The sequence below is a fragment of the Mauremys reevesii genome, linkage group 3 (genome assembly GCF_016161935.1).
Source record: "Mauremys reevesii isolate NIE-2019 linkage group 3, ASM1616193v1, whole genome shotgun sequence".
NCBI lineage: Eukaryota > Metazoa > Chordata > Testudines > Geoemydidae > Mauremys > Mauremys reevesii.
The window spans coordinates 53,098,712-53,126,557 of NC_052625.1; the positions used below are offsets into that span (position 1 = coordinate 53,098,712).

The window sequence follows — 27,846 nt, forward strand, 5'->3', positions numbered from 1 at the left end:
GACATACCCACATGTACTTTTAAAAATGTTCAACCTTTGATCTTTTTTCCAAGTCCAATATTTTCTCCATTCACTTTTGTTGATTTTTGCCATCATAATGTAACAGCGACAGACCTCGGTTGTTGGCGGGATCAAACATGGGACCTCTGAAACTCAGTGTATGAGTCTCTATTGTATGAGCTAAAAGCCACATGTCTCTTAGCCAAGGCTGTAGCAGACTCATCAATCACTAACTGGGCGAGGTGCCACTAGAGGGGGACAGAGCACGACGCCAAGCTGGCATGGGTTACAATAGCTCCTCTTTAAAATGAAAACGAGAACTGCTTAAGACAGCTGCAGCAGTACGGGACTCTAATGAAACCTTTCCGCCAGCCTCTACATTGGCTTCCTATAGACTTCAAGATCTCAGTCCTTATCTTTAAAGCGCTCCATAGCCTGTGGCCATGACAACTAGAACACCGGCTGAAGCTTCAGGACAAAGACTATGGTTGACAACTTCGCTCCTCTGGCACAATGCAACTCTCAACAATAAAAGTAAAGCTCATTTGTGCAGGACACAGAACTTTCTCTGAGGGTGGTCCGAGACTGTGGAATGAATTCCCAAAGGAACACAAACCTCCCGACTCCCATTCCAAGTGTTGGGCACATTTCTTAGATCTTGCCTTCTCTGATGAACACATGTAGCAACAGGTATTAAAAACACTACCAAAACAAGACACTCTACTTTCTCTGGGGAGAAGATGAGAGAACAAACATGTGACAGATGTGTAGTCACACTGCTTAGTGCACTACAGGAAGGAGTTCAGATACTTTGGTGATGAGTGTGGTAGAAGAGCAGCAGCCACAGCAGATTTACATGGATATGATGTAGCCACGGTGGCACAGAGAATGGATTTCCATCTTGAACGGTTCTTTGCAACTTTTCTTCCTTCGGCAATAGCCAGTATGGGACAGTTTAGACTTCTTAAATCCCTCAGAACTGCATCTTCCAACTTCACTCACGGTTCCCTCAGTCTCAGCTCTATAAACCTTCTGTAAAAGCATACCTTCTTCTGCACATTGGATATGACCCCACCAATGCAGGCATCTTGATCTCAACTGATGCAAGATTGCAACTCGCTGGGATTGTTTCAGTATCTCCCTGTTTGTGACAAAAATCAACTCACCAGATGCTAAGAATGCGCCATAAGTTTTGAAGCTGAAAACTGATTCGTTTCCTCTCCTCGGTTGTCTTTAAACTCTCCTCTTCTGTTTCCGCTCCATATAAAAGAGAGTTATAATCACTGCCACATTTGAACACTCGTATCTCAGTTGTCTCACAGACATTTCCACTGCTCAAACATGGGCTTCTGATGACGCTGAAATGCCAACGAAGCAAAACCTGCCTGATGTGCATTCCTCGGATATAGAACCTCCTGCTGTCAACCGACTACCCAGATAGATAAAACTAACAGATTCAGTGTCATTGCCTTCTACATGTAGCATCAGCAGGTCATTCATTTCTGTTTTATAAGAAGCATGCGTACCTTTGCTTTTATCACCACTGATCATAAGTCCCATAAATTCTGCCATTTTCCACAGCTCTTCCAGTATTAGCTGTAGTTAGTCAGTAGTCTCTCCAAGACAGACAATATTATCCATATACTTGAGATCCTCTAAAGATTGATCTTTAAATTTCATACCCCATACTTTGGCCTCAATCAGCTTTGTCATTAGAAAGTCTATTAAAATATTTAGAAAACATAGGTGATAACACATCCCTGGTGTACTCCTGATCCTACTGAAAACCAGTCTATAATACAACCATTGACCCTCACACAGCTAAAAGTACTATGGTACAGTTTCTCCCCTAGGCATACTAAGTCCTCAGACACCCCATATTGGCCTAGCAGTATCCACAATGCTGATAAATTCAGAGCAAAAAATCAGCAGTAAAGTCTATAAATGCAACGTTAACTTCCTTTTGTTGCTCTAAATGTTGTTCAATAACATTCTGCAGAGCATATATAGCAGGAATTGTAGATCAGTCTTAAAAAACTACATTGGTTGTCTCTCACTTTTGGGTTGAGACAATATTTCAGTCAATTCAGTAGTATTACAGTAATACCTGGGGCTGATAGCAGGGTTATTCCCTTGTAATTTGAGCAAGATGATTACTCTCCTTTTTGAAACAAGGGATGATGTGGCCCCTTTTCCAACCTTCTGGAATGTAACCAGTTTCCTCAAACTTTTAAGACAACTGTATGAAACCAGTTAACTAAATCTGTGCACTCACTCTTTAGCAGTTCCAATGAAATATTGTCATGACAAGGTAATTTATCATCATTTCTTCTAATGTCACTGGCCTGTTTTCTGCTGGGTTCACTTTTGGATTAAGTTGTAATTTTCATCTTGGTGAGGGATCAGTTCATTAATTTAAAAAAATAAAAAATGCTCAGACCAAAGCTCAGGTTGTGCATCAATATCCTGGCAGTATTCTCCATTTTTATCCTTAACTGGAGGAAGCCACAAAAATGGACATCTCAAACACACATTTCTGATCACGTCTTTCAGAGGCTTCCTGTGCCGTACTATTCCACCATTGATTATGATTGCTCCAACAGTCCCTCGAGTGTGAAATTCCCCAGAGTACAATCTGGACAGGTTGCCTCAAATCACCAACCTGGGATGTCTTTTACACTGCTTCACTGTGAGAACAACCACTCCTGGTCCTGCTCACACACAGCCACTAGCATGCAAAGTCACTCCCACCTGAACTGAAAGAGTGTTATAGCTAACCACTCAAATTACATTACAGGACAACACTAGCAAATTCCCAGTCTCAGACCTGTCCCCAGAAATGTGCATCTTGCGCTGACCAGCTCTTTCCTTCTATGCAGTACACGCTCATAGAAAGTCTGTCATTTCATTAACAGAAAATGATATGCACAAATCTTTCAAATGGATGTTCCCAAACACTACAATCCAAGCACACTAGTTTAGATAAAACAATAAAACAAGTTTATTAACTACAGAAAAAGATTAAGTGATTACAAGTAATGAGGCATATAAGTCAGAATTGGTTACAAAGAAAATAAAAGATAAAACACCACTAAATATCTAACTTGGCAAACTAAATGAATTAAAAGCAAAGATTTTTCTCACCACATGGTTTTTGCCATCTTTACTGGCTAAAGCCTCCCAGCCAGGACCTCTCCCCCAGTTCAGGTTTTTTTCAGGCACTGTTGCTGCCGTGAGCAGAGAAGAGTGGAGAACAGTAATCTGTGTTAAGTGTCCTCTGTTCTTATACCTCTCTCTTCTCTTTAAGGATTAACTCCAGCCAGGGTACAGGTGACAGCCAGTCTGTCACACGGGGAAACCCCAGCTGTTACATTGTCCAAAATGTAAATTTCTTGTTCACACTTTTCTTCCTGCCAAAGAATGGCCATTTATCTAGGTGATAGTCTACTTGATTATGCTGACACCTGGCTGAGGTGCTGGCTAACCTTTTGTCCCCGAGGAACTAGTTCGGGCAGCTTTTCTAAACTTGGAGCATGTCTCAACAATGTCATACAGTAAATTCTTATAACTTTATATACAATATTGCTACACACATTTTACCAGGACAATAATGTTCAGTAGATTACGAGTTTTCAAATGATAGTTCACAAGGCATACTTTGTACTTTATAATCATTTTGTAATAAGGGTGAACATAAGAGTACACACACACACACACACTCAAGACATGTCTGTTACTCTATTGCCCATTTCCTTCTCTCTTCATTGACTCAGTTCAGAACTTCCAATCCATTCTGAAGCACACTTCTCCCCACCGCCACGTACAGTATAAAAACCTGAATAGACTAGACTAGAATAATAATGGCTATTCAAACTTCACTGGGAGAAGTAATGAGAATGCTAGTATGAATATTAACTTAAATATAAGTTAAACATAATGCAACTTGCCAGGGCTATGAGTGCTTTAGCAGATCAGTAAAGGGCTTTCAGAACCAGTATAATTTTCCAAATTCTGGTCTTGGATCAGTGACCACAAAGAGAAAAAACTGACCCCTGATCTATTTATTTTAGCATCATTACACAAATGTTGACCCCTGAAATTATTATTTGGAATAAACTTTCACTATTGGAACTGAGAAAAGAAATGATCCAATCTATTCCAAAGTCTGCTATATTGCTACTGTAGGTAAATTCCTGCCTCTGCTACTCCTGCTCTGTTTGCAGGTACTCCAGCAGCTCAAGTTTCTAACTCTTGGTCCTTGAGAACCATAAAAAGGACCCTTTGCAAAAGAATAGCAACAGATCACCTATCAACTTCACTAAGCCATTCTTTCAAGGACCGATAATGTAATAAGAAAAAATCGAACAACTATAAGTACATCCTGCTGAAGTTTGATGAAAGAAGGAGCCCTGGAGTTAAAAACATCAGTGGTGGCAGATCATCCTTAGGAATCAACAGCTGGCGTGGCAAGACAAGTAAAGCCCTCGGACCAACTCTCTTCTCTTTAGAGCTAAAAATAATAGTGACTCATGTCAGCATCAAACTGCTGCTGTTTAGCTTTACAAATCCTGGGCCATCAGGCCTAGATATGCAGAATCATTCCGTTCCTAATATACAGTATGATAGTGAGAACATGAACATTTGAGAGGCATCTATTGACCCTTGGATTCAAATATCAGCATCCATGTATAGCATCTTGCCCACCAGATAAGCCTGGTGCAAATGCCAACTTGAGTCAGATAAGACAAACAAGCCCAGACCTACCCACCACCTGGGAAGTGAAGCTACACCCAAACCTTTGAAAGGTTTTACCACCAAGATAAATGTCCCATTTCACCTCCTGTGACAGAATGTCTGTCAGTCATTTATATTTCATGGCAAAGGAAACATTTGAAAAAGGTTTTAAAAAGAGGCCTGGATAATCTGGAGATAGCAAGACCAAATGATCTGAGAAATGCTATACTTGATTTTGGTAGATAAGCAGGCCACATTGATATGAAGCATTGTTAAAAGGACCTTCACCCCATCCTCAGATAATCTCCTGGGGAAGGCACCAACCCTCACTCTGTATTTTATATTCAAATAACAGTTTTGGAAAATGAAGTATAATGCCCTGGATTGAAGGGGCCAACAAGGATAGGGATGGGGACAAGAGAGTTTTCTCTGGACATTGGAGGGAGAGGCTATTAGTTTGATCAGGAGTGTAAAAAAAGGACTTGCTTTCTAGAAATGTGAGATTTTCCTTTTTCCCTATACCTAGGTACCACTAAATTCACAGTCCATTTTGGTCAATTTCACGGTCATAGGATTTAAAAAATCATAAGTTCATGATTTCAGTTATTTAAATCTGAAATTGCACAGCGTTGTAATTGTAGGGGTCCTGACCCAAAAAGGAGTTGGGGTGGGGGGAGTCTGCAAGGTTATTGTGGTGGGGGGTTGCAGTACTGCTATCCTTACTTCTGCGCTGCTGCTGGCAATGGCGCTGCCTTTGTAGCTGGGCAGCTAGAGAGCAGCGGCTGCTGGCCAGGAGCCCAGCTCTGAAGGCAGAACCACCACCAACAGCAGCGCAGAAGTAAGGGTCGCATGGTATGGTATTGCCACCCTTACTTCTGCACTGCTCCCGGCAGGGTGCTGCTTTCAGAGCTGGGCGCCCGGCCACCAGCCACTGTTCTCCAGCCACCCAGCTCTGAAGGCAGCTCAGAAATAAGGGTGGGAATACCGAAGCCCCCCTAAAATAACCTTGTGACCCTGCTGCAACTCCCTTTTGGGTCAGAACCCTCAATTTGAGAAACGCTGGTCTCCCCCATGAAATCTATGTAGTATAGGGTAAAAGCACACAAAAGACCAGATTTCACGGTCTGTGTGACTGGGGTCCCAGGGGAGCCAACTGAGGTCACTCTATTAGGGTAAACTGCAAAGAATAGGGCAGACAATCCCCAAAGCTGGTGGATATTCCAATACTTAGATTTACTAAGCCAGCACAATACAGCTTCTATAATACCTCACTGGCTACCAAGAAGTCAATAACACAGTTCTCTTAAAGTAACCCAGCCTCAGGCCTCCACCCAGACACCCAAGTGAAATATGATGAAGATTACTAAAAATCTTATTCATCATATAAAAAAGTTCTACCAATCCCAAAAGGATCAGACACATTAACTCCCAGGTTAATTAATATATCAAAATGTTACCCAAATACACACTTTCAGCCAATTCTTATCAACTGAACTAAAAATTATTTAAAAAAGAAAAAGGTGTATTGGTTAAAAGATCAGTATACATACAGACATAAGTACAGTTCTTGAGATTTAGATTCATAGTAGAGATGGTGAGCTTTGTAGTTGCAAAGAGTTCTTTCATAATTAGTCCATGTTCAGATTCAGGGTGTTCCAGCTTAGGACTGGAGATCTCAATTTTAGGCTTAAACTTCCCCTGCATGAAGCAGATCTGAGATAAAAAGGATCAGGACCCCAGGCATTCTTATACAGTTCCAGGTCTTCCTCAACAGCTCGGAGTCCTTAGGCGAACAATAGGCAATTATGGATACTTTGAAAAAGACATTTCCTAGCCATCACAAGTAATTAGCTACACAAATTAACATAAGGCAATTTATCCATTAGGCATTCTATCACAAACTTTAAAGAGACATATAGACAATGACCTTATTTCATCCAAGGTTCATCTAAATATTAATATTCCCTTTTGATCTTTGAATCAACAGCTATAGTGACAGACAGGAACTGTCTGTTTACATGGCTAATGTTTAACAAGAGTTGAGTACACACATACAATTAGTATCACCTCTAATTTCTAACAATATAGGTTTGCATTTCAAAGTTCTAGCCTATTTACCATGGAATGGTCCTAATTACCATTTATATACTTTTCTAACATGCCTCTAAAGGTTGAAACTGGATCATTTATCCTGCTTAACCCTTTCTGGACATACATCACACTTTGTATAAGATTCATTGCAATCATACAACAGTGGTAGCAACAATGATTTGCATGGTCATATTTTAATTACATAATATCACAGTCCATGATGAGTTTTTCCATGACCGTGAATTTCGTAGAGCCCTACCTATACCTACGGCTGTGGCTCCACTACAATGTAAGTGTGAATTAGCCTCCCCACTTGCAACATAATTTATGCCAATTTAAGCACCGGTAGGGAGAGCGTTATGTCGGTGGGAGAGTTTCTCCCACCAGCTACTGCTGCTCACAGGGGCTGGAGTAATTAAGTTGACAGGAGAGCTCTCTCCCATCAGCTTAGAGCAGCTACATTAGAGAGCTTACAGCTAAATGAAGAGGAGCCAGCTTCTATGGGATTTTGCAAAGTACTGAAATGAGGTATGTTATGCACAGTTTATTTTATTTTCATCTATTTTAATGACTTTATTTTAATCTGATTTTCTATTTTTAATAAATCTTGTTTCCAATAAAACTACTTTGTGAGTGTTTCACACAAGCTGCCTCTAAAAGGCAGAAATGGTCTTCAGTCTCTAAGGGAGGTAAAGGTGGCAAAAAGGAGTTTCTGTAACCTAATCCCCCGATAAGGTGTGCTGCAAATGAGTAGGGTAGGGAGTCCAAGGGAAGAAGTGTAAGAACCCAGGGATGATTTCACTTACATTTAAAAATAACTGGCTAGGCTTAGGACCAATCCTCCCAGTGAAGTTCTTCTCTCATCACAGTCCTTTCACAGTACCAGGCAGGGTTATTCAAGGAAGGCAGAGAACAGACTGGAAGATTTCATTCTGCTACACAGGAGCAGTTGTTCAAGTTGCAAAACAATGCTACAAAAATCAGGGATTTACCAGACTGAGATAGGGAAATGAAGTTGAAATAATATGCTCAGAAAGACAGCTTTAACATCACCTCATGAAGAGGGGAAGCAAGTAAATCTCCTCCTACTCTGATCAGACTGCTGAGGAGTAGTATCCCTGAAGCACAATCTCATTGTTTGGTTTATTATATACATACTTCACACAGAGCCAACCTTTGCGCAATTTGGATAAGATCTTACACTTAGAATGAAGTCTTTGAGTGCTATCTGGTAGTCTTCGCAGACAGCACATAAGATCCAAATTTGCCCTTGCAGCACTCAGTTATGATGATAGTTCTCATAATCCCAGGCTTCTCAACCTGAAGGGAGGTCACTGTGATGCAAGCCACTGAGCGTAAGGAAAGACGACTTGCAGGGGAATGGAAATATGATCAGTAGGAAAAATCCCCAGACCCTACCGCCAAAAATTAAAAAAAAAGTGACAAAAACCAACACATTATTTTCAGTTTAACGTATACAACATGGGGCCATTTACTGAAGAGCTACTAAATCTACAAAGTTCTGGTTCAGCTGCCTGAAATGCTTTAGTTTTGCATTACAAAAGAAATATTGACCACACAATCACCTGAATAAAAAGCTACAAAAAATACCACCACATATAGAACAAAAGCTTTTTATAATATGCATTGTTTGCTAAAGTAGCATGGTTTTTTTTTCTCCCCATCCAATCAACTTCAGAAATTAAGTTGAAAATAACAAGCCTGTACAATTACTACAAACATCAGATGGTAGACTGCTTGGTGACATCATCTAGCACAGTGATGGGCAAACTTTTTGGCCCGAGGGCTACACTGGGGTTGCAAAACTGTATGGAGGGTCTGGTAGGGAAGGCTGTGCCTCCCCAAACAGCCTGGCCCCTGCCCCCTCCCACTTCCCGTCCCCTGAATGCCCCCCTCAGAACCCTCGACCGATCCAACCCCCGCCCCGCTCCTTGTCCCCTGACCACCACCTCCCAGGAACCCCCGACCCTAACCGCTCCCCCAGGACCTCACCCCCTATCCAATCCCCCCTTCTCCCTGTCCCCGACTGCCCCAACTCCTATCCACACCCCTGCCCCCGACAGGCCCCCCGGGACTCCCACGTTTATCCAACCCCCGCTCCCTGTCCCAACTGCCCCCAGAACCTCTGTCCCATCCAACCCCTGCTCCCTGTCCCCTGACTGCCCCCCCTAACCTTTTCCCCATCCTACCCCCCAATCCCTGTCCCCTAACTGCCCCCCTGGGACCTCTGCCCCTTATCCAATCCCCTGGCCCCCTTACTATGCTGCTCAGAGCAGCATGTCTGGCAGCCACACCACTCGGCCAGAGCCTGCCACGCTGCCCTGCAGGACCGCGCAACCCCACCACCCAGAGTGCTGCCAGCATGGCTGCGGGGGCGGAGGCATGGGACAGTAGGGGAGGGGCTGGAGGCTAGCCTCCCTGGCAGGGAGCTCAAGGGCCGGGTAGGACAGTCCCGCGGGCTGGATGTGGACCGCGGGCCGTAGTTTACCCACCTCTGATCTAGCACCTACTGCTTTAAAGTTTCCTTGACGTAATAAGAACATGATTCTTTAGACCATATTTAGAACAATGTTGTATAAAAATGCAGACATTTCTAAAAGAACGTGATTCTCTGATCTGAGATGCTAATGTACCATGGAAAAAAATTTAGTTAATATAATCCAGGGCTAATTTATAATATTATATAGTAAACAATGTGCTCTCGACTTAATTTTTTACACTGTATTAATACATAACAGTGATTTTACTGTCTTTTATAAACCATATGTTTTAAATAACTTTTTAGCCTCTCGTTTATCGGTTGATCCTTACCCACCAAGGCTGACTGATGATATTTTTGAACACGATGGATTTACTTGTTCTATCCAGAGGATTTTCCAGAGAATCCATTAGGGGAATTGAGTAAAAGTTTCACACACACAGAACCTGGATTTGGAAACCGCATGGATCAATAGCATCCAAGACAGAGATTTCCCATCAAATCAAGTCACTGTAAATAGGTATTTTTCAGCTTATTTGTGACAACATCCCTCTCTCACAATGAACCCAATTTATGTGATCTATTTCTCTTTCATTTGGAATCTATTTGAGGAAATACAGGGCTGTGTATTACATAAAAATGAAATGGAAACTGAATATGCCAAGCCCAGTGCTCCTTTCCAACACCCACACAGATGGCACTCAGATAGAAATGTTAAACGCTGTGCCCATGCCTCACCGCTCTGCTGCTCTCCTTTTTCTTCCTCCTTAGCCTTACTAAAGCTGTTTAAACTACTTGAAGATATCCTTGAAATAGCTGCGAATGAGTGTAACAATTTTTTTCCAACTCCCACATTGTTTATTTTTTTACTTTCATGGCAAGTGTGCGTGCATGCGTGTGCACATAAGATTAAGACTAACGTACATGCACGTGTGCATAAAAGCACACGTGCACACATCATTATTAGTCTGTCTCTTTCTCCACATCCTTCTCCTCATCTGTGGGCCCATTCATTTAGTTTCTTCCTCCTGAATCCTTCACACTTAGTACAAAGCAGCATGTCCGGTGATAAAGAACCCAGCTCCTCTGAGGTGCTGAGTGTGACAGATTGGGGGGGGGTATGTCTGTGTGTCAAACCATAAACTCCATTTTGTTTTGTGAATGCCATTGTTGACTGTAACCTTCATTGTGACTGTCACTTTTGACTGTACTCACCACATCTGAATAAGATGTCCAGTTTATATTGAAAAACCAGCCTGGCCCTGACACGGCCAGTCTCTTCTGAACAGTGTCCTGCTCATGTAGGGGTGTGGGGCACTTTGGAGAGAGCTAACAGTGAGAAAGCCATCAAGGATCATTAATGGTGACTGACTTCTCTTCTGGAATGATGGGTTTTCTACTGGTAGGGCCACTGATTTTTGAATGACTCCCTACACCGGGGCTGCACTCTGGAATTTCCTGAAGCAAATGGGAAAAAGGGGGACAGTGTTTTAAAAGGTGAGTGTTTCTCTGAACAGGGAGCCAGACCACTGCCACATGCAAGAAGGCCAGGCTAAGGAGAGAGAGAAGGCTGGTGGAAGGGCCATCTAGCCTATGAACCCATACCAAACCCAGGGCTCACAAGAGGAGCGAGATCACACTAAAGGGGCTGCATATTCAGGATTGTGTTGTTTTCCCAAAGATCTGTAACTCTCAAGTGTTTCAAGAATAAAAATACCTGTTTCTTTTAAGCAATTCCCTTGCTAAGTCTGTGTTCCATGTGCCTGCCATTGTTGTCCCTGAAGGGGTTAATCAAGAAGCTCAGAGTGCCCACAGTCAGGCGAGGGAGTGTGCATAAGCTACCGGGGGCTCAGGAAGGCTGGTTCCAGGGTTTAAGGTAGCCAACTCTGCAGAGCACCATATCCCAAGGAAGGGGTACAGATGTGAGGTCTACACCTGGGAACGTGCCATAGCATTTGTCTACACTGCAATAAAACACCTGTGGCTAGCCCATGTCAGCTGACTCTAGCTTGCAAGGGTTCAGCCTGGGGGGCAGGGGCTATAACATTGTAGTGTAGACACTTGGTGTCCTTCCAGAGTGGAAGTGGGCAAGTTTCTGACACTGGGCACCTTCTGTGAAGCACTGAGAGCCCTCGCCAGGAGGGACAGATGCTGAACACTTTTCAAGATAAGGCTAATAGCCTGTGCATTCCTACATTTACTGTTTCCTCATAATGACAGTCATTATTTTGTTGTACTTCCCCTTGTGTTCTCAGGTTACCATCTTTAAGGTTAAAGCAGCAATTAGTTCCAATTAAGCTATTTTAAAATGCACTCATAATTCCAATTTATATGCAACCAAATTAATTACTATTTATTTTCCTTTTGGAGTGGATCATTTGTATATTCTCTGAACGGTGCGTTATTCATACAGTATCTTTAAAAATATTGTAGCAATTGTGAGAGAGATGTGATGCAGAGAAATATGCCTGTTTCACTCAAAGGCATCATGCTTCCCGAATACTAATTAGTGTTACAAAAACATTGGTGTAGCATTGTGAGTTTACACAGAACTTTAAAAACCATAGATAAAAAGACACATTCCTTGCCATGAAGTGCTTACAAGCAAAGTATCTGATGCTGAGCTTACATTGAGTACCGTTTTCTCAAGTGATTAGTTCCACTGACTTCACCATTACAAACCCACTATTCTTGATTAGACTGTAAGGTCCCAATACACTTCTAAGTCCCCCACATTTCATCCCCACCTAGAAATGCTCCAGACACCTTTCTAATACACTTCTTGCATAGCTCCAGACTATTGTGCGACACAAACATTCCTAGATAACCACCCCCAATTTATACAGAGGAGGAGCTAAGGCATAAGGACATTAATTAGTAACTATCTCCAGAAATTCTGGTGCACGATGCTTGCCCAAGACCACATAGGATGTGTATACATAAAAGCCAGTTCACCTGTGGTCCAGTCTATTATCTTAGCCACAGGACCATCCATTTTTCCCCTGCAGCCTCATTCATTACATAGAAATGCCATCATGTGAAACTATTTACTACACAAATTCATCAGTGTCTCTCAGTGCCTTTCAGAGATCAATATGCAGGAGTAGCCTCTTTGTACAGACAGCATAGGAAAATTAGGCCAAATCTCTATACTTGACTGAGAGGCACCAGGCTATGGGGATAAGGGTTGGCTCTGGTATACAAGGGACCCGTTCTATTCCTGGCTCTGCCTTGCAGAATCTCTGCCAGCCCCCAACCTAGCCTGGCCAATGTCACTTTTGATCGCTGTAGGGGAGGATACACAATCTAGTTTTAAAACAAACGTAGTGGTGACCTCAAAAAACCGGAAAAACAGAAATTTCATCACCTTAATGACTCCTTCATGGGTTGGCAGCAAGGTTTGAACACAGAACTTTTAGATCTACACCACAGGCCTCTGCCACTTGAACAAACACTTTGCCAGTGAGTTACACAGCTATTTGTTAGAAAGCAGTAGAATATTGGGAATCAGGATTCTTTCTATTCCTAATCTTGGGAATGAAGTGTAATCTAGTGGTTAGAGCAGGCAGGATTAGAAGAATTTAGCATCTTTGTAAACAACTCATTGTTGGGATGCAGTATTTCAGGATGCCCTTGATCGTAAGAACAGAAGAATGGCCGTACTAGGTCAGACCAAAGGTCCATTTAGCCTAATTTATTACATAGTTTCACATGATGGCATTTCTATTTACTACACAAATTCATCAGTGTGTCTCACAGTGCCTTTTAGAGTATCCTGTCTTCCAACAGTGGCCAGTGCCAGGTGCCCAGAGGGAATGAACAGAACAGGTAATCATCAAGTGATCCATCCCCCTGTCACTCATTCCCAGCTTCTGGCAAACAGGGGCTAGGGACACCATTCCTGCCCATCCTGGCTAATAGTCATTGATGGACCAATCCTCCATGAATTTATCTAGTTCAGGGGTCGGCAACCTTTCAGCAGTGGTGTGCTGAGTCTTCATGTATTCATTCTAATTTAAGGCTTCACATGCTAGTAATATATTTTAACATTTTGTAGAGGGTCTCTCTATAAGTCTCTATAATATATAACCAAACTACTGTTATATGTAAACAAGGTTTTCAAAATGTTTCAGAAGCTTTATTTAAAATTAAATTAAAATGCAGATATTATTAGTTTAGAGTGATCCTTGCCCTTGCTTTTCCTTGCTGAGTTTTCCAATGTCTGGTGACACGTATTTGGATACTTTAAGCTGCACACAGGCTTCTGAGTGATCAGTTGGTAACCAGCTGGCAGGAGGTCAGCGGCTGGAACCCCAGATCGGCAGCTGAGGTGAGTGGAGCTGGCGGCTTGTAAGGCTGAGCAGGGCCAGAGGCTGGATGCTGTCTGGCAGGGGGCCGGCGCTGGAAGTCCAACCAGAATCAAGGTGAGTGGGGCTGCGGCGGGGACCCTGGCTAGCAAGGGGCCAGCAGCTGGAACCCCAGAGCAGCAGTGGGCTGAGCAGGTCAGCCCAGCCAGCTCTAGGGTTGCAGGGGTGGGCTGAGCATATCCGCCTGCCCCCGCTCTGGGGTTTCAGTCACCGGCTCCTGCCAGCCGGGGTCTCAGCCCACTGCCAGCCTGGGGTTCCTTCCCCCAGGCCAGCAGCGGGTGCTGAGTGGGACCCCGGCTGACACGGGGCCAGCAGCGGGAACCCCAGAACGGCAGCGGGCTGAGCAGCTCAGCCCACCCCACATGCCATCAAAAAAATCGGCTCGTGTGCCACCTTTAGCACACGTGCTGTAGGTTGCCGACCCCTGATCTAGTTCTTTTTTGAACTCTGTTATGGTCTTGGCCTTCACATCCTCTGGCAAGGAGTTCCACAGGCTGACTGTGCATTGTGTGAAGAAATACTTCCTTTTATTTGTTTTAAACCTGCTGCCTATTAATTCCATTTGGTGACCCCTAGTTCTTGTGATATGATAAGTAGTAAACAACATTTCCTTATTTACTTTTCCTAATCCAGTCATGATTTTATACACCTCAATCATATCTCCCTTTAGCCGTTTCTTTTCCAAACTGAAAAAATCCCAGTCTTATTAGTCTCTCCTCATACCAAAGCTGTTCCATACCCCTAATCATTTTTGTTGCCCTTTTCTGAACCTTTTCCAATTCCAATATATCTTTTTTTGAGATGGGGTGACCACATCTGCACACAGTATTCAAGATGTGGGTGTGCCATGGATTTGTATAGAGACAACATATTTTCTGTCCTATTATCTATCCTTTTCTTAATTATTCCCAGCATTATGTTCACTTTTTTGACCGCTGCTGCACATTGAGTGGATGTTTTCAGAGAACTATCCACAATGAGTCCAAGATCTCTTTCTTGTGTGGTAACAGCTAATTTGGACCCCATCGTTTTATATGTATAGTTGGGATTATGCTTTCCAACGTGCATTACTTTGCATTTATCAATATTAAATTTCATCTGCCATTTTGTCGCTCAGTCACCCACTTTTGAGAGATCCTTTTGTAGCTCTTCGCAATCTGCCTGTATCTTAACTATCTTTAGTAATTTTGTATCACCTTACCTTCACTTTCCCCAGTCTACTGTAGCTCCTGTCCTTTCTGCCAAGCTTATCTGACTCTTTTTTGTAGGTTTTTCCAAAAATGGAAAATTTGGCTTTAAACAGAATCTCACCTGCAACCTCAACTATGGTAAGCCTACCACCTCTCCATAACGCACAGCTCAATGGAGATGTCGGAGGCTGTGCTTCTGAACCTAGAGCACCTCCCCTGTCCCAGAGGCCTTTACCTGGCTGCGAGTAGTAGCTGTAAGGTCTGTCTGCCACAAGGCTATGTCCTTCCAGCTACACATCTCAGGGAGGCAGTTCCCTCTCTTCTTAAAGTCCTTCAGCAGTCCCAGTGACAGAGGAAAAATATAAGAGTCTGGTAGTCCACAAACAGTCTGGGTTTGCCCCACTATGATTACAAGGCAAATGGACTATTAATCTCTTAGCAAGGGCTGGGTCTCTAACCCCTTATCGGTCTGTGAGGCCCAGGCTGAGTGTCCTAGGCTTTAAGGAAAGAGAAAACAAAATAAAGAAGGTCCCTTCATTTGTCCAGAGGCTCGAGGCGGTAGAGGCCCTTCAGCAAGTTTCCGGGTCAGCAGTTCCGCTCTGTGGTTGCAGGGAGCTCTGCTGCCTTCCGAGTGCCTCCCCTCACTGTGTTTGGATCATGCCTTTTAAGTAGCCACCCTTCTCCGGGTGGAACAGGCATCAGCTGACTGTGCCCAGAGGAGCTCATTAACCCCTTCCTGGCTGGGGTGGGACATTTCCTACCACAAGAGAATATGCAGAATGTGACAGCAGCATAGCCATCTGGTGTAAACTGCAAGGAACTGAATTGAACTGTTTCTTTCCCTTCATGCAAGGAAAACGTCAGCATTATTTGCAGGAGGAAAACAGGTAGTTTTAGGAAGAGAAGACGTTTTTGAGTGCAGCCATTCAATTGCTACTGATCCCAAAACAAATGACAAGGGTGGTGCTGTTTTCTGACAATGGCTTGCAGAGAGCTGGCTGTTCACATGGAATTGCCTCTCCTTATTTCCAGCAGCTAAAGCACATTAAAATTACCTGCAAACACATTCAATACTTTGCTTATCTTACCTTTCCATGTAAGAAATTGCTGTGGTTGCTGCAGAACTGTTATATGACAGTGAAAAGTAACTGGGAGTGATATCTATGGGATATCCATGAGATACTCTCTCACTATTAATATGTGTTCCTTACTATGAAAAAGTATAAGAACCCCATCCCACAGACCATCAGCTAGTTCTAAGGAGAGAGAGAGATGGCTGGTTTTCCAAGGGTAATACTTCTTTATTGTTTATTAGTCACATAAAGATACTTCTGATATTGGAAAAATGTCATGCGCCACCTGAGATATACACATCCCCACACACCTACTCCTGTTCGGAGGTATGATGACAGATAAATCTCACCTGCAAAGATCAGATTAACAGTCTGCCTGTGTAGTTTCTTTAGGCAACACATAGGGCCTGAACTTGCTCCCAATACAGTGAATGGGATTTCTGTCACTGACTTCAGTGAAGACAGAATTGAGTCCAAAAAGATAGAGATTTTTACTATACAAATGTGGTATCAAAAGAAAATTGTAGATGTTGCCCACCCCACAGCACCTCCTTTTTAAATTGCAAGTCATTTTTCCTTTGCATTGTCATGGAAAAAATACAGTCCAATGAACAGGACACTGGGCCAGGAGATCTATTTCCAGAGTTCTATTACCAGCTCTGCCACTGACAATGCAATGTGACCTTAAGCAGAGTAATTTCACTTTTCTGTGCCCATTTTCCCCAACTACAAAGAGAGGATAATGATACTTAGCTTCCTTTTTTAAAATGTTTTGAGATCTAGGGACAAAAAGGGCTATATGAAAGAGCTATGAATTATTTATTAATTATTATTATTATTACTAGAATATGTTTAATCTTTTTTTTTAATTTGATGCTCCTGGCAATGTGTTAGTAGCGATGCTGGCAGACTAACTCCACATATTACCTTTCTAAGGCCAGTAATGTTGACAATAGAGAGAACTGTTCAACCGAAAAATTCTCCTAATAAAGACTTGAACTTCCTCACGGAGTGGACACTTTGTATCATTCCTTAATAATAAGCAGAAATCCAACTCAATAAGGACACTACATTAAGAAGATATGACTAAAGGAAAAAAGTGATTCAAGGGTCACTCTTTGTGAGTGTGAAAATATGTCTGACACATTTTGTCAGCATGTGCTTGGTGTGCACAGATGGTATTAACAAATTGTTCTAATGTTTTCAATACGTGAAAAAGAAATGCCCCAATTTAGACTAATCATATGAGCAGACCAGCTGTTTGGGGAAAGGCATCAAGAACCCCTTCTGCAAACACGGGGGGGGCAAATTAGCACCAACAAACGGTGGTGTAAGGTGGTTAGAGAACATGTACACCTCTACCTCGATATAACGCTGTCCTTGGGAGCCAAAAAATCTTACCGCGTTATAGATGAAACCAAGTTATACCAAACTTGATTTGATCTGCCAGAGGGCACAGCCTCCCCCACTCCCCAGAGTGCTGCTTTATCGCGTTATATCCGAATTCATGTTATATCAGGTAGCGTTATAACAGGGTAGAGGTATATAAATGTTAAGGGTCAGTACTGCAATTTGCTCCAATCTGACATAAAGTTGTTCTGTGTAAGCTTGACTCTCCCACCGAGAGAAGTTGGTCCAATAAAAGCTACCAGGTGGGTATGGTAATGTTTCTAATTCCCTGGGACCAACACGACTACAACAATACCACATACATCCAGTGGGTGTGTAAACCACATGTAATTAACATGCTGATGGATTTGTAACAAATAGGAAGAAGTGAAAAGAAGTAGGCAAGCTACTTTATCTTACACCGTAATTAGCTGGATTTCCTGCAACACATAAACCTTCGGGCTCCTCAGTGTGTAAGTTGTATTGTTCAGTACACTGATTTTATGTGCATTTGTGCAAGTTACACCATTTTACCCTTTACACTCATTTTCTGACCAATTTACATGAGATGTGTAGCCTATGTTCACTACTGAATTTGGCTCAGAGTCTTTCAGGATGTTGCATTTGCTTACATCAGATCTGAACTGGGGTCACATTCTGCCCTTTTCGGCCCTACCAAAAACCATCCCATGCATTTTTGACATCCGTGGGGTTGCAAGGGTGCAACAAGTCATGGTTTCTAGTGAGGTTTATTTTGTTACAAGGAACATATGAATATCAGAGAGGCAGACGCGATAGATACTTGACAAATTCGAAGTGTGTGATCAAAGCTCTATACAGAGAAATATCCATAAGAAAAGCTGTAGAAATCAAAAGGGATAAAATATATCTACCTTCATTAGGGATCTTTACTTACTAACCTTTGAGGCAAACAGTGTTAAATATTAATCTTTTACTTTATGTAATAATAAATACTTTTCACTTCACAGCATCTTCCATATGAGGCTCTCCAGGTACCTCACAACTTCTCTGTGTGGAAGAGATTATTGTGCAGAAAAAAATCAAATCATCTTTGCAAACTTCTACTCACCCACTCATGTGGGATGAAGGATAATCATCATCATCATATTTTACAGTCCAGCCAATCACTGTTCATTTTTTCATTAGTGCCAATCATCATGGCAGAGAAAGCAGGCACACAAATTTGGATCATTCTGTAAGGATGTGCTAAGTGATTTGCCAAAGGTTATAGTGCAAGTCAGGGACAGAGCTGGGAACAGAACACAGATCTTAATTCTTATTTCCATGCCTTAGCAACAAGATCAACCTCCTTCTCATGAAGCGCTAAGGGACTTCGCAAGAAGGAACTACTACTAATATTAGCCCTATCAGATAAGTCCACATCTCAGAAGGCTGTGGGTGGACACACCACTAAGCAAACTATCTGTTGTCATGCCAAGGTGTGTAGAAGAACCTGTCATTTTAAATTAGAATTACGCAGTGGAATGAATTTAGAACATATCTCAGCAGATATATGAAAGGAAGCTATACTGCAGATACATTAAAAGATATGACAATGCCTAAACCAGCTCTTGCAAAGTAACAAGCCACGGATGATACTGTAAAGCTAATTAATGATTTCACCAACCTCAGTTACATATTCCAGGTTGAAAAGAAGGGTGCTGTCTGTTTTGCTTGTCAACTGAGGCAGCCACACTGAAAGGGAAGAAACAAAATATGCTGCCTACAGATATATTTATTGGGGTGTCAGTCAAATAGGAGTCTGTTCAGAAAAGACTCTTTATAAGATCTAAGAGTCTGCATGCACCAATTAAAAAAGAATCTCAAACAGTTTTGTGTCTCCAAAAACCACCAAAGACAGACAGTAGGTTGTCAAAACAAAGGCAATACACATCCCTAATGTGAACACAAGTCATCTGCATGCAAAGGATTTGACTTATCCAGATGGAACAGTTCTACTTTGCTTGGCAACCTGAGAAAGATTTCTTATGGAATCATCAAATCCAGAATCAGGCACAGTCCAGACTGCAATACAATAAAAACCACAGAGCAATAAAAATTCAGCCTATATTTACAAGCAAAAAGACTATTCTTCATGGTTTCAACAGACTCCAAAGCACGTTTGAGTACCTCACAAAAAGCCACAATGCAACACCCTTATTCACAACGAATAGTACCTTACATACATATCGTAAGTACTCTCAATGGGAACTATTTGTACAGTATGGGATTACTCAGTGTGAACAAAGGTATCAATCTGGTTCAAAGTATCAACCACTAAAAAACAAACAAGCTGACATTGATTCAAACTACCAAAAATACTCCCTCAAACTGCAGTAGTGAGCTTCCTCAAAGGGCTATCCAAAAAAGAGTGACATTCCAAAGAACTAGAAATACTCCAGAGCCAACAAAGAAAACAAAAACAGAGAAATTAGCTCAAGTGCCTCTCCCATTACAACAGCAAAATCGAAAGCCCATGTCCAAACTCAGAAACTGACTAAAATAAATCTTCACATGGTGAATTCTTCGCCCACAGTCATTAGAAAATTCCGAATTCCTGGAAAAATTAACATACTTCCAGAAAGCTGCAATGTTTGGAAAATATATATATTTAATATCCCCTCAGAATGATACATGTACAGCCATGAACTCTGTAAATTGCTTATGTGCAATAAATATCTTGCCTTTAGCACCAGCTATGCATTTAGTGTGTCTGAAGGTCTTAACACTGGTTATTTCTATTATTAAAAACACTTCTTCTTCATTATAGACTAACAGTAAAAAGCACAAGATGAGCAAAGATACCAGGTGACTAGAAAAAAGTCCCAAGCTAACGTCAAGGGGGTTTAAGTCATCTCTGGTGTGAATGTAGTTACATACACCAGGGAGGAATTAGGCCTACTGAGCTTTGAAGAGTTTGTTCTTTTGACTTCATTTGTGGAGTGAATTTTCTGATAGATCATTCCAGGAACCACTTTTGAGCGAGTAAAAATACTACAGGCAGATTTATTCTTTGTAAAAATCACTGACAAGAAAAAAAAAGAAGGGTTATAAATAATATTGATTTGGGGTGAACTGGCAGAACCTTAAAATCAATACAGTTTATAGAAAAGTCAGATATAAAATAAAAGGAGCTGTACAAGTTGTGGTGGAAATTACATGTAACTCAGCAACTCCAGCTGTACTGAAGATAGCTGAGCTTCAAAAATAAACTAGTGGCCAATACATACTGAAGGATTTATCCAAAACACAGGGGCACAGCCTAGAATAAAACCCCAAATCCCAAATATAACCACAGTCCAGCATGGGGGTCCCAAATTTCTTCCCCAGTATGTATTCTATGTTTTTTTCTCCAGGTCAGGTTCTCAGTGTCCTTTTCAGTCAGGAATTACAAGTCATGACAAGATTATTACTTAGGGCCAAATTCTGCCCTCAGGTAAGAAAGGGAAGAATGTATTTTCATCCTGTAAATGAAAACAGTGCTCCATGGCAAAGTCTAACCTATCATTTTCCTCTTTTTCAACATATTAGTTTTTATTTTTGCCTTATAGCACATTGTTGTTGAAGATGAACCACTACTGAAACAAAATAATAAATACTTTCCACCTGCGTAGCATCTAATTCAAAGTCATCAAAGCTCTTTATAAACTATTAGTTATGTTTCAACACCCTGCTTGCTGAAGGCCCTATTTTACAGATTTTGTATCTTAGGGAAAACTGAGGTTAATGGCCAAATTTTCAACAGTATTCACTGATTTTGCATGCCTTAATATTTGGATATCCAACTTGAGAGTACTATAGAAGCCAGATTTTCAAAAGTGCTGAGCAACCACAACTCCAACTAAAGTCCAATTGGCACTCAGCACTTCTCAAAAATCACACCCTGTGTCTCAAATTGAGCAGTCAAAAACTGAAGCATGCAAAACAAGTGGCCGACGTGGCTTGCCCAAGACCATAACAGAGTGGGAAATAAAGATGATGAGTCTTGGCTCACAGTCTCCTTCTTTAACCATTGTCTCACCACTTCCACCCTTCAGAAAAACAGGTATATGTATTCTACTACATGAAAGATTTGTTGATTTAGCAGACTGTGTATATACAGTACTTCTCATTGGAAAATAATATTGCTTAGAAATAAAAACCTATATTTTTCACTGGTTCTTTTAATCAAAGTTGTTTAATGCATTAATTTTCAGTGGGATCAGGACAAGAATTTCTCTTTTGCCTCAAGCTGGCCTATAACAAAAGCTCTTCATATCAACAAACAATATATTGGATTCATATCATTCTTCTGAACTTTTCATCCTGAAGGATCCCGAAGTGCTTTACAAATGTAGTTTGACATAGAAACAATATCAGGTTTCACTACTGCAGTGAAGCACAGCAGCTGTTTATTAACATCCACCACCACCACCACACAAGAGTTCTGCACAGGTAGTTAAAGAACAATGACTTTCAGAGGCTCAAAAACTGTAGTTTACAAAGCACCTTCCATTAATCAGCAATTAATTAAGTAGTAGGATATGGGGTTTGGACAGGACATGGATCCATGGGGCATTCTCTCCCTTATGAGGTGGCCCACAAAATGAATGTTGCCTGTCCAACCGAAACTGCAAAGGAAACATAGGTGGGCAGAACGTCATCACACTTTAAGAGTTGGACAGGACATCAAAGTTAACATTATTCTTGTGAAATATGCCAACAACTGAAGCAGGGTGTTTAATGACCACACTTTTTTTTTTTTAAAGACTCATCAGAAAGGCAGCACATCTAAAAAACACAGGGTCTCTTTTAGCACAGGAAGTATGACTGCAAAGTGAATTTAGCTGGAATATGAGCAGCTTCACGGGATTTCTACTCTAAAATGGCATTATATTCTTGAGAGGAGAAAAAGATACGCCAGCTTAAACGATGTGGTCCATTTGTATGAGAGAAAGTGTGTCAGTGTAGGAGCTGCTTGAGTTTCTTCTCATGCCTGTTAACTCAGGCCAAAATTTTCAAACTTGGGTTATCCATTATTAGGCACCTAAAATACACTTCTGAAAATAAGGCAGTTTTTCTGAAGACAATGGGAGCAGCACATAAACACCAAAAACAGAAGTGGTGTGAGTAATAGTGGATTTGTGAGCCTAACTGCAAGCACCGAAGTTTGAACAGTTTGACATAAATCAGATGAATGAGACGAACCCCAAGCTACTCTTACACTGCCTCTCAGTCTGCCATTAATTGTGAGATTCAATTGCAAAACAGCTCATTTCGCCCCCCCCCAAAAAAATATAACACCATTTTAGAGTGGAAATCCTTTGAAGCTGCTAATGTTATTCCAACTAAGTTCACTTTGCAGCACAGCAGTTTATCTGAAGACTTTTCCTGCAATCTAGACCTAATTAGGGAATCAGTTTCAAGCAATTTGGTAATTAAACGCATCTGCTTAAAATACCTCAAAAGCCTCAATAAAATAAAAAGGTGTAAAAAATTGTAATTAAAATCATAAAAAGAGCAAACATGAACTGGTCCTTTTTCAAAGAGGATGCAATGGAACTGAATTTTAATGTGTCTTTCTTTAGCCCCACATTAGATGTTTTCCCCTCCACCAAACACAGAAAAGGTTTGTTTCTCCAGATGCAAAGAACAGCAAGAGAGCTAACAGAAGAGGATTCTTGCTATTATTATTAAAGCATTACATTATTTTTAAATAAAAATTCATGTGTGGAAATATTTATTACTACTTGCTTCTCTCCAGCCAGCATCATTTGGGCAAGGCTGTCTCTTGTCACCACTTTAGTGCCTTGGGTAGCTGTCTCCACATCAACCTACATGGTTGTTCTTTCCTGCAGGCAGCAGGGAATGCTCTCTCCTCTCCTCTCCGTATCTGTATGCAGGTACGGAAAGGGAAGCAAGGTGTATATGAGTGTGAGAGGGTTACCCTGTTACACACACACAGATGCTATATGAGGGAAGTTTCTCCTCTCCTTTCAGCCTGTGAGGAGGGGTGTATCGCTTGCCAGCATTTATGTGTGGGATTTTTTCCGGAGAAAGGGGATTCAGTTCTCTAGTTTGTGTCTATGAAAGGGAAGAGAGGGGGGAGGAGAGAGAGAGAAGTGTGAGGATTTTCTCCTATTAGTATCCATAGTTTGTTTTTTTGGAATGAGAAAAGAGGAGGATAAGGATGGGGAGTCTCTCCTGGCAGCACCTCTCTGTGCATGTGTCTAGAAGGGTGGTGGGCAGAAGGTTTCTACATATGCATATAGCGGTGGGTCCTGTCAGCAGGCCTGAGTGTTGGGGAGCAGGAAGGGAGAGAAGGGGTTCTTGCATCTCAGCATCTGTGTGTGCATAGGCACATGCAGGGGAAGGCTCTCATGCAAGGAGGTGTCTGTATGCAGTGGGGTGCGGGACAGTCTCTCAAACTGGCACTTGTGCATATGAGGGTCAGAAACTAGGGACGTCTCCAGTGTTCAAATCATGGGGAAAATGCCAGGGGACCCTGAATGTCAAGTGGCTTGATTTAACATAAACAGTAGCAAGAAATAAGGGGGGGGGTTATAAGACAGAAATAAGTTAGCCTTTAAACACAGCAAGGACACCCAGCACCCCATCACTTGGGAACCCGCTTGCCTGCAGCCTGCCAGAGCCTCTCTCTCTTCATCGCTCTCTCTTGCTAGCTTGCAGGGACACTGCTGCTGCTGCCGCCTGTCAGTCACATGAGTTAGTCACTCACCGCCTGTGATCTGTGCAGGGCCGAAGCACAGCGCCAGCTGAAGCCACAAGACCACCACGAAGAGTCTCCGGGGGGCTGGGGACTGCTGCTGCTGCTTCTCTAGGAATGGATCCCCGCTGCTCGGGTTCATTCCATGATACATCTTTTATCCACAAAGGGCATCTGGTTTACAATAATCTGCAACAAGAAAGAGAATATTATCTAGCCATCTCCCAGCGATCTCAGAGCTGAGGATCAATCTTTCCCTTCCTCCAGATGAAATCTCTGCCCATTCTTCTCCAAGGTGTAATCCCATTCCCAGCTCTGACATGCAACAGAAACCTCTTTGGGGCAAGGACCTTGCCACCTACACATCTGGACAGGACTATGGACACCAAAGACAGGATATAAATTGATTATTATAATCATCTTTGTCCAGCCTGTCCCCCACTATCTGTTCCCTGACATGCAAACCACACTCCCCCAAATGCCCTCTCCTAATATGCAATCCCCTGCCCGCATGCTGCATACACAGGAAACCCCTGTGCCAATCTGAACTCTCCTTCTACCCTCCACAATAGCCAAGGCTCCCTGGGAATGGGATGCAGTTTCCAAACAGCAAATCAGCCTCAATGCAAAGAGGCAGCACTGAAGCCACCTTCACTGTGCTGCTCCATGCAATTCACAGCTTGCCACCATGATAAAAAGTCTTATAACCACCTAGGGTCTCCGTTCTGCCAAGACCCCCCGCCCCGACTTAGATCTCTGGTCTTATAAATATCGCAACGCTCCCAATTCCACCCAGGAGCTAACTGTCGTGGATGGGGTGGGGGCTGTTACCGAATGCAGGCCCCAGCTTCTGTTAATTCTTCCAGAGGGAAATGCCCGATTCCCCCTTTAACTCCCCACCCCGGCTTCCCCCTGACACCCGCTTCTAGCGCTGCTCCCCTTTACACTCCCCCATTTACTGCCTCCCCGCTTGTCGCTGCTCCCCGGTGCATGGAGCCAGGTGAGCACTGCGCCTTACCCGAGGGCTGCCCGCCTGCATGGAGCCTCCTTGCCTGCCTGCCTGCCTCCCGCGGCGAGCCCCCAGCTGGGCACGACCCGCCGCTGCTGCCGCTACCGCTGCTGCCTCCTCCGTGAGCCGCGGCAGCTCCCCCGCCCGCTGGAGGGGAAGGGCTGAGCCACACACGCAGCGCGCGCCGCCGCTCGCGCTCATCCCACCTGTGTCTGGGGGAGGAGGCGGGCGGCTCCAGAGCCAAGGCTGCGGCAGCTGCCAATGGGAAGCCTGTGCCCGAGCCTGCACCTGCCCGCTGCACGAGCCGCCTTCAAACCCCCCCCTCCCAGGAGGGAAGACCCCCTGCCTGCTCAGCCCGCACAGCCCCCACCCCCTCCGCATTCCCCTGTGCTGTGTGTGCATGGCAGGAGCAAGCAGGGGCTGCTGCTGCTGCAAAATCTGCTGGGTCCCACTCTTCTGCAGGGACTGCGGGAGAAAGCAAGAGCCTGGGGTGCCAGCCCTCCTGGGCTCCCTGCTATGCATACATGACAGCAGCGGACAAAGTCTTCTGCCTTTTGTTTTGTTTGTTTTTGGCAATACACTGTGCTGCATGCAGGGCAGGAGCTGACAGGAATTTGTTGCCATGATGCTCGTGTCCCCTGTGCTGCATGTACAGGAGGGACAGGCAAGAGTATGCTGTAAATGTTCCTTTGCCTCATGCTTAATATATGTCAGGATTAGGCCAGAGCATGCAGTAAACACCCTTACTTGTGCCACCTGCTACAGGCATATCAAGAGCTAGCAAGAATCTGCTGCAAATCTTCCAATATACCCCATCCAGCATGAGGCATAGAAGCCTCATAAACTTAAGTCCACCTATGTTAGGTTGATTTACAAGCAACCACTGTAATTACAGAATGACAGCCAAATAGTAGTAAGTAACACAGTGTCTACAGCAGGGGTGAGCAAACTTTTTGGCCTGAGGGCCATATCGAGGTTCCGAAAGCATATGGAGGGCTGGTGTAGAGTTTTAAATTGCTCCCTGTAGGAATGTGCTACATACGGCTGAGGGTCTGGTGCTCCATAAGTAGCACATTCCTACGGGGAGCAATTTAATATACTACACCCAGGGGCTATTGCAGCCATGCTACCTGGCAGGAGCTTGCAGCCCCGCCACCCAGAGCGCTGGCGGCACACTGAGCTGAGGCTGCGGGGCAGGGGCCAGGGGCTAGCCTCCCTGTCCAGGAGCGCAAGGATTGGACAAGACGGTCCTGCCGGCTGTAGTTTGCCCACCTCTGATTTAGGCTGTGATCTTGCAAGGTGCTGAGCGCCATTCATGTCGCATGATTTGGCCCTTCTGACACTTTTTTGTTTGTTTTGCTGTTGCAAAGTGTCTCTCATATTAGATGGTAGTAGAATACTCTGAGTCAATGACAGAAAACATGTACAGACATTTGAAGACCCATGGAAGAGCTGTTTGAGACACCAACAATTGTACCTGTTCTTGTAAGAGCTGGAAGCACAATCATGACACAGGCCAGGTTTCTGAAGCTCCGGCTATGCTAGGGGCAGGCAAACTTTTTGGCCTGAGGGCCGCATCAGGTTCGGAAATTGTATGGAGGGCCGGTTAGGGGAGGGGGTCAAGAGCTGGCCCCCACCTCCTATCTGCCTCCACCCCCCAGGACTCCTGCCCCATCCAAGCCCCCCTGTTCCCTGACAGCCCCTCTGGGACCCCTGCCCCATCCACACACCCCTGCTCCCTGTCCCCTGATTGCCCCCAGACTCCCACTGCCCCATCCAACCCCTCCTCTCATTCCTGGTGGCCCCCCTGGGACCTCTGCCCCTGTCCCCTGACTTCCCCCAGAACCTCTGTCCCCAACTGCCCCCTGCCTCCCCATTCAACCCCTCTCCTTCCTGACTGCCCCCCCAGGACTCCTGCCCCCATTCAACCACCTATTCCCCCCAACCCCTATCCACACCCACACCCCCTGACCACCACCCCAAACTCCCCTGCCCTCTATCGAACCCCCCTGCCCCCTTACTGCGCTGCCTGGAGCACCAGTGGCTGGTGGCACTACAGCCACGCCGCCTGGCTGGAGCTGGGCCATGCCACTGCCACCACACAGCACAGACACCAGGTCAGGCTGGGCTCTGCAGCTGTGCTGCCCCAGGAGCTCACAGCCCCACCGCCCAGAGCATTGTGCTAGGAGTGGAACGAGTGAGCTGAGGCTGCGGGGGAGGGGGGACAGAAGGGGAGGGGCTGGGGGCGAGCCTCCTGGGCCAGGAGCTCAGGGGCCAGGCAGGATGGTCCCACGGGCCGTAGTTTGCCCACCCTTGGTCTACAGGGATGCTACTTTGCCCTAACTTCGCTGACATAAGCCCTACACCTCTCATAGAGGTGGAGTTATGTTGGTGTGGTAGGGCACTTACATCGGCAGGAGCAAGGCTGTAGTGTGTATGCTGATGTAATTAGATCAACTTAAGATGCCTTACCAAGACACTTACACTAACTCTGTAGTATAGATCAGGCCTGAGTTTTTGTGGCACATGGTGCATTCATGACAGGAGCCTAGTACAGTCATATAGCGCTTTCTGTGTGCATGACCAGAGTCTTATGAAATCCCTGTTATTATGAGCCACTTCCAAAGATAGCTATATATCAACCAAAGTGTCTTCTTCCACCTTGTTTGTGTTTCAAAGCAGGGCAAATACATAGGCAGCCCTGAGGGCTTAATATCATTGAGCCTGTGGTATGTTTGACCAATTATACATAACATCCTATGTGAG

At 43.8% G+C, this 27,846-nt stretch overlaps 1 protein-coding gene across 4 annotated transcripts in view; it reads right to left on the reverse strand.

Annotated features, from left to right (window-relative positions):
- Positions 1-25,287, reverse strand: part of SUSD4 (sushi domain containing 4) — a 104,771-nt gene extending 79,484 nt beyond the window's left edge. For all 4 annotated transcript variants that reach the window (XM_039532929.1, XM_039532930.1, XM_039532927.1 and 1 more), the window contains exons 1-2: positions 25,090-25,287; positions 24,084-24,260 (exon numbers count right to left, since the gene is read on the reverse strand). In XM_039532929.1, coding sequence (XP_039388863.1) covers positions 24,084-24,225 — 142 coding nt within the window. In that variant the 5' untranslated portion in view covers positions 24,226-24,260; positions 25,090-25,287. The remainder of the gene's footprint in view (positions 1-24,083; positions 24,261-25,089) is intronic.
- Between the last annotated feature and the right edge of the window lie 2,559 nt (positions 25,288-27,846).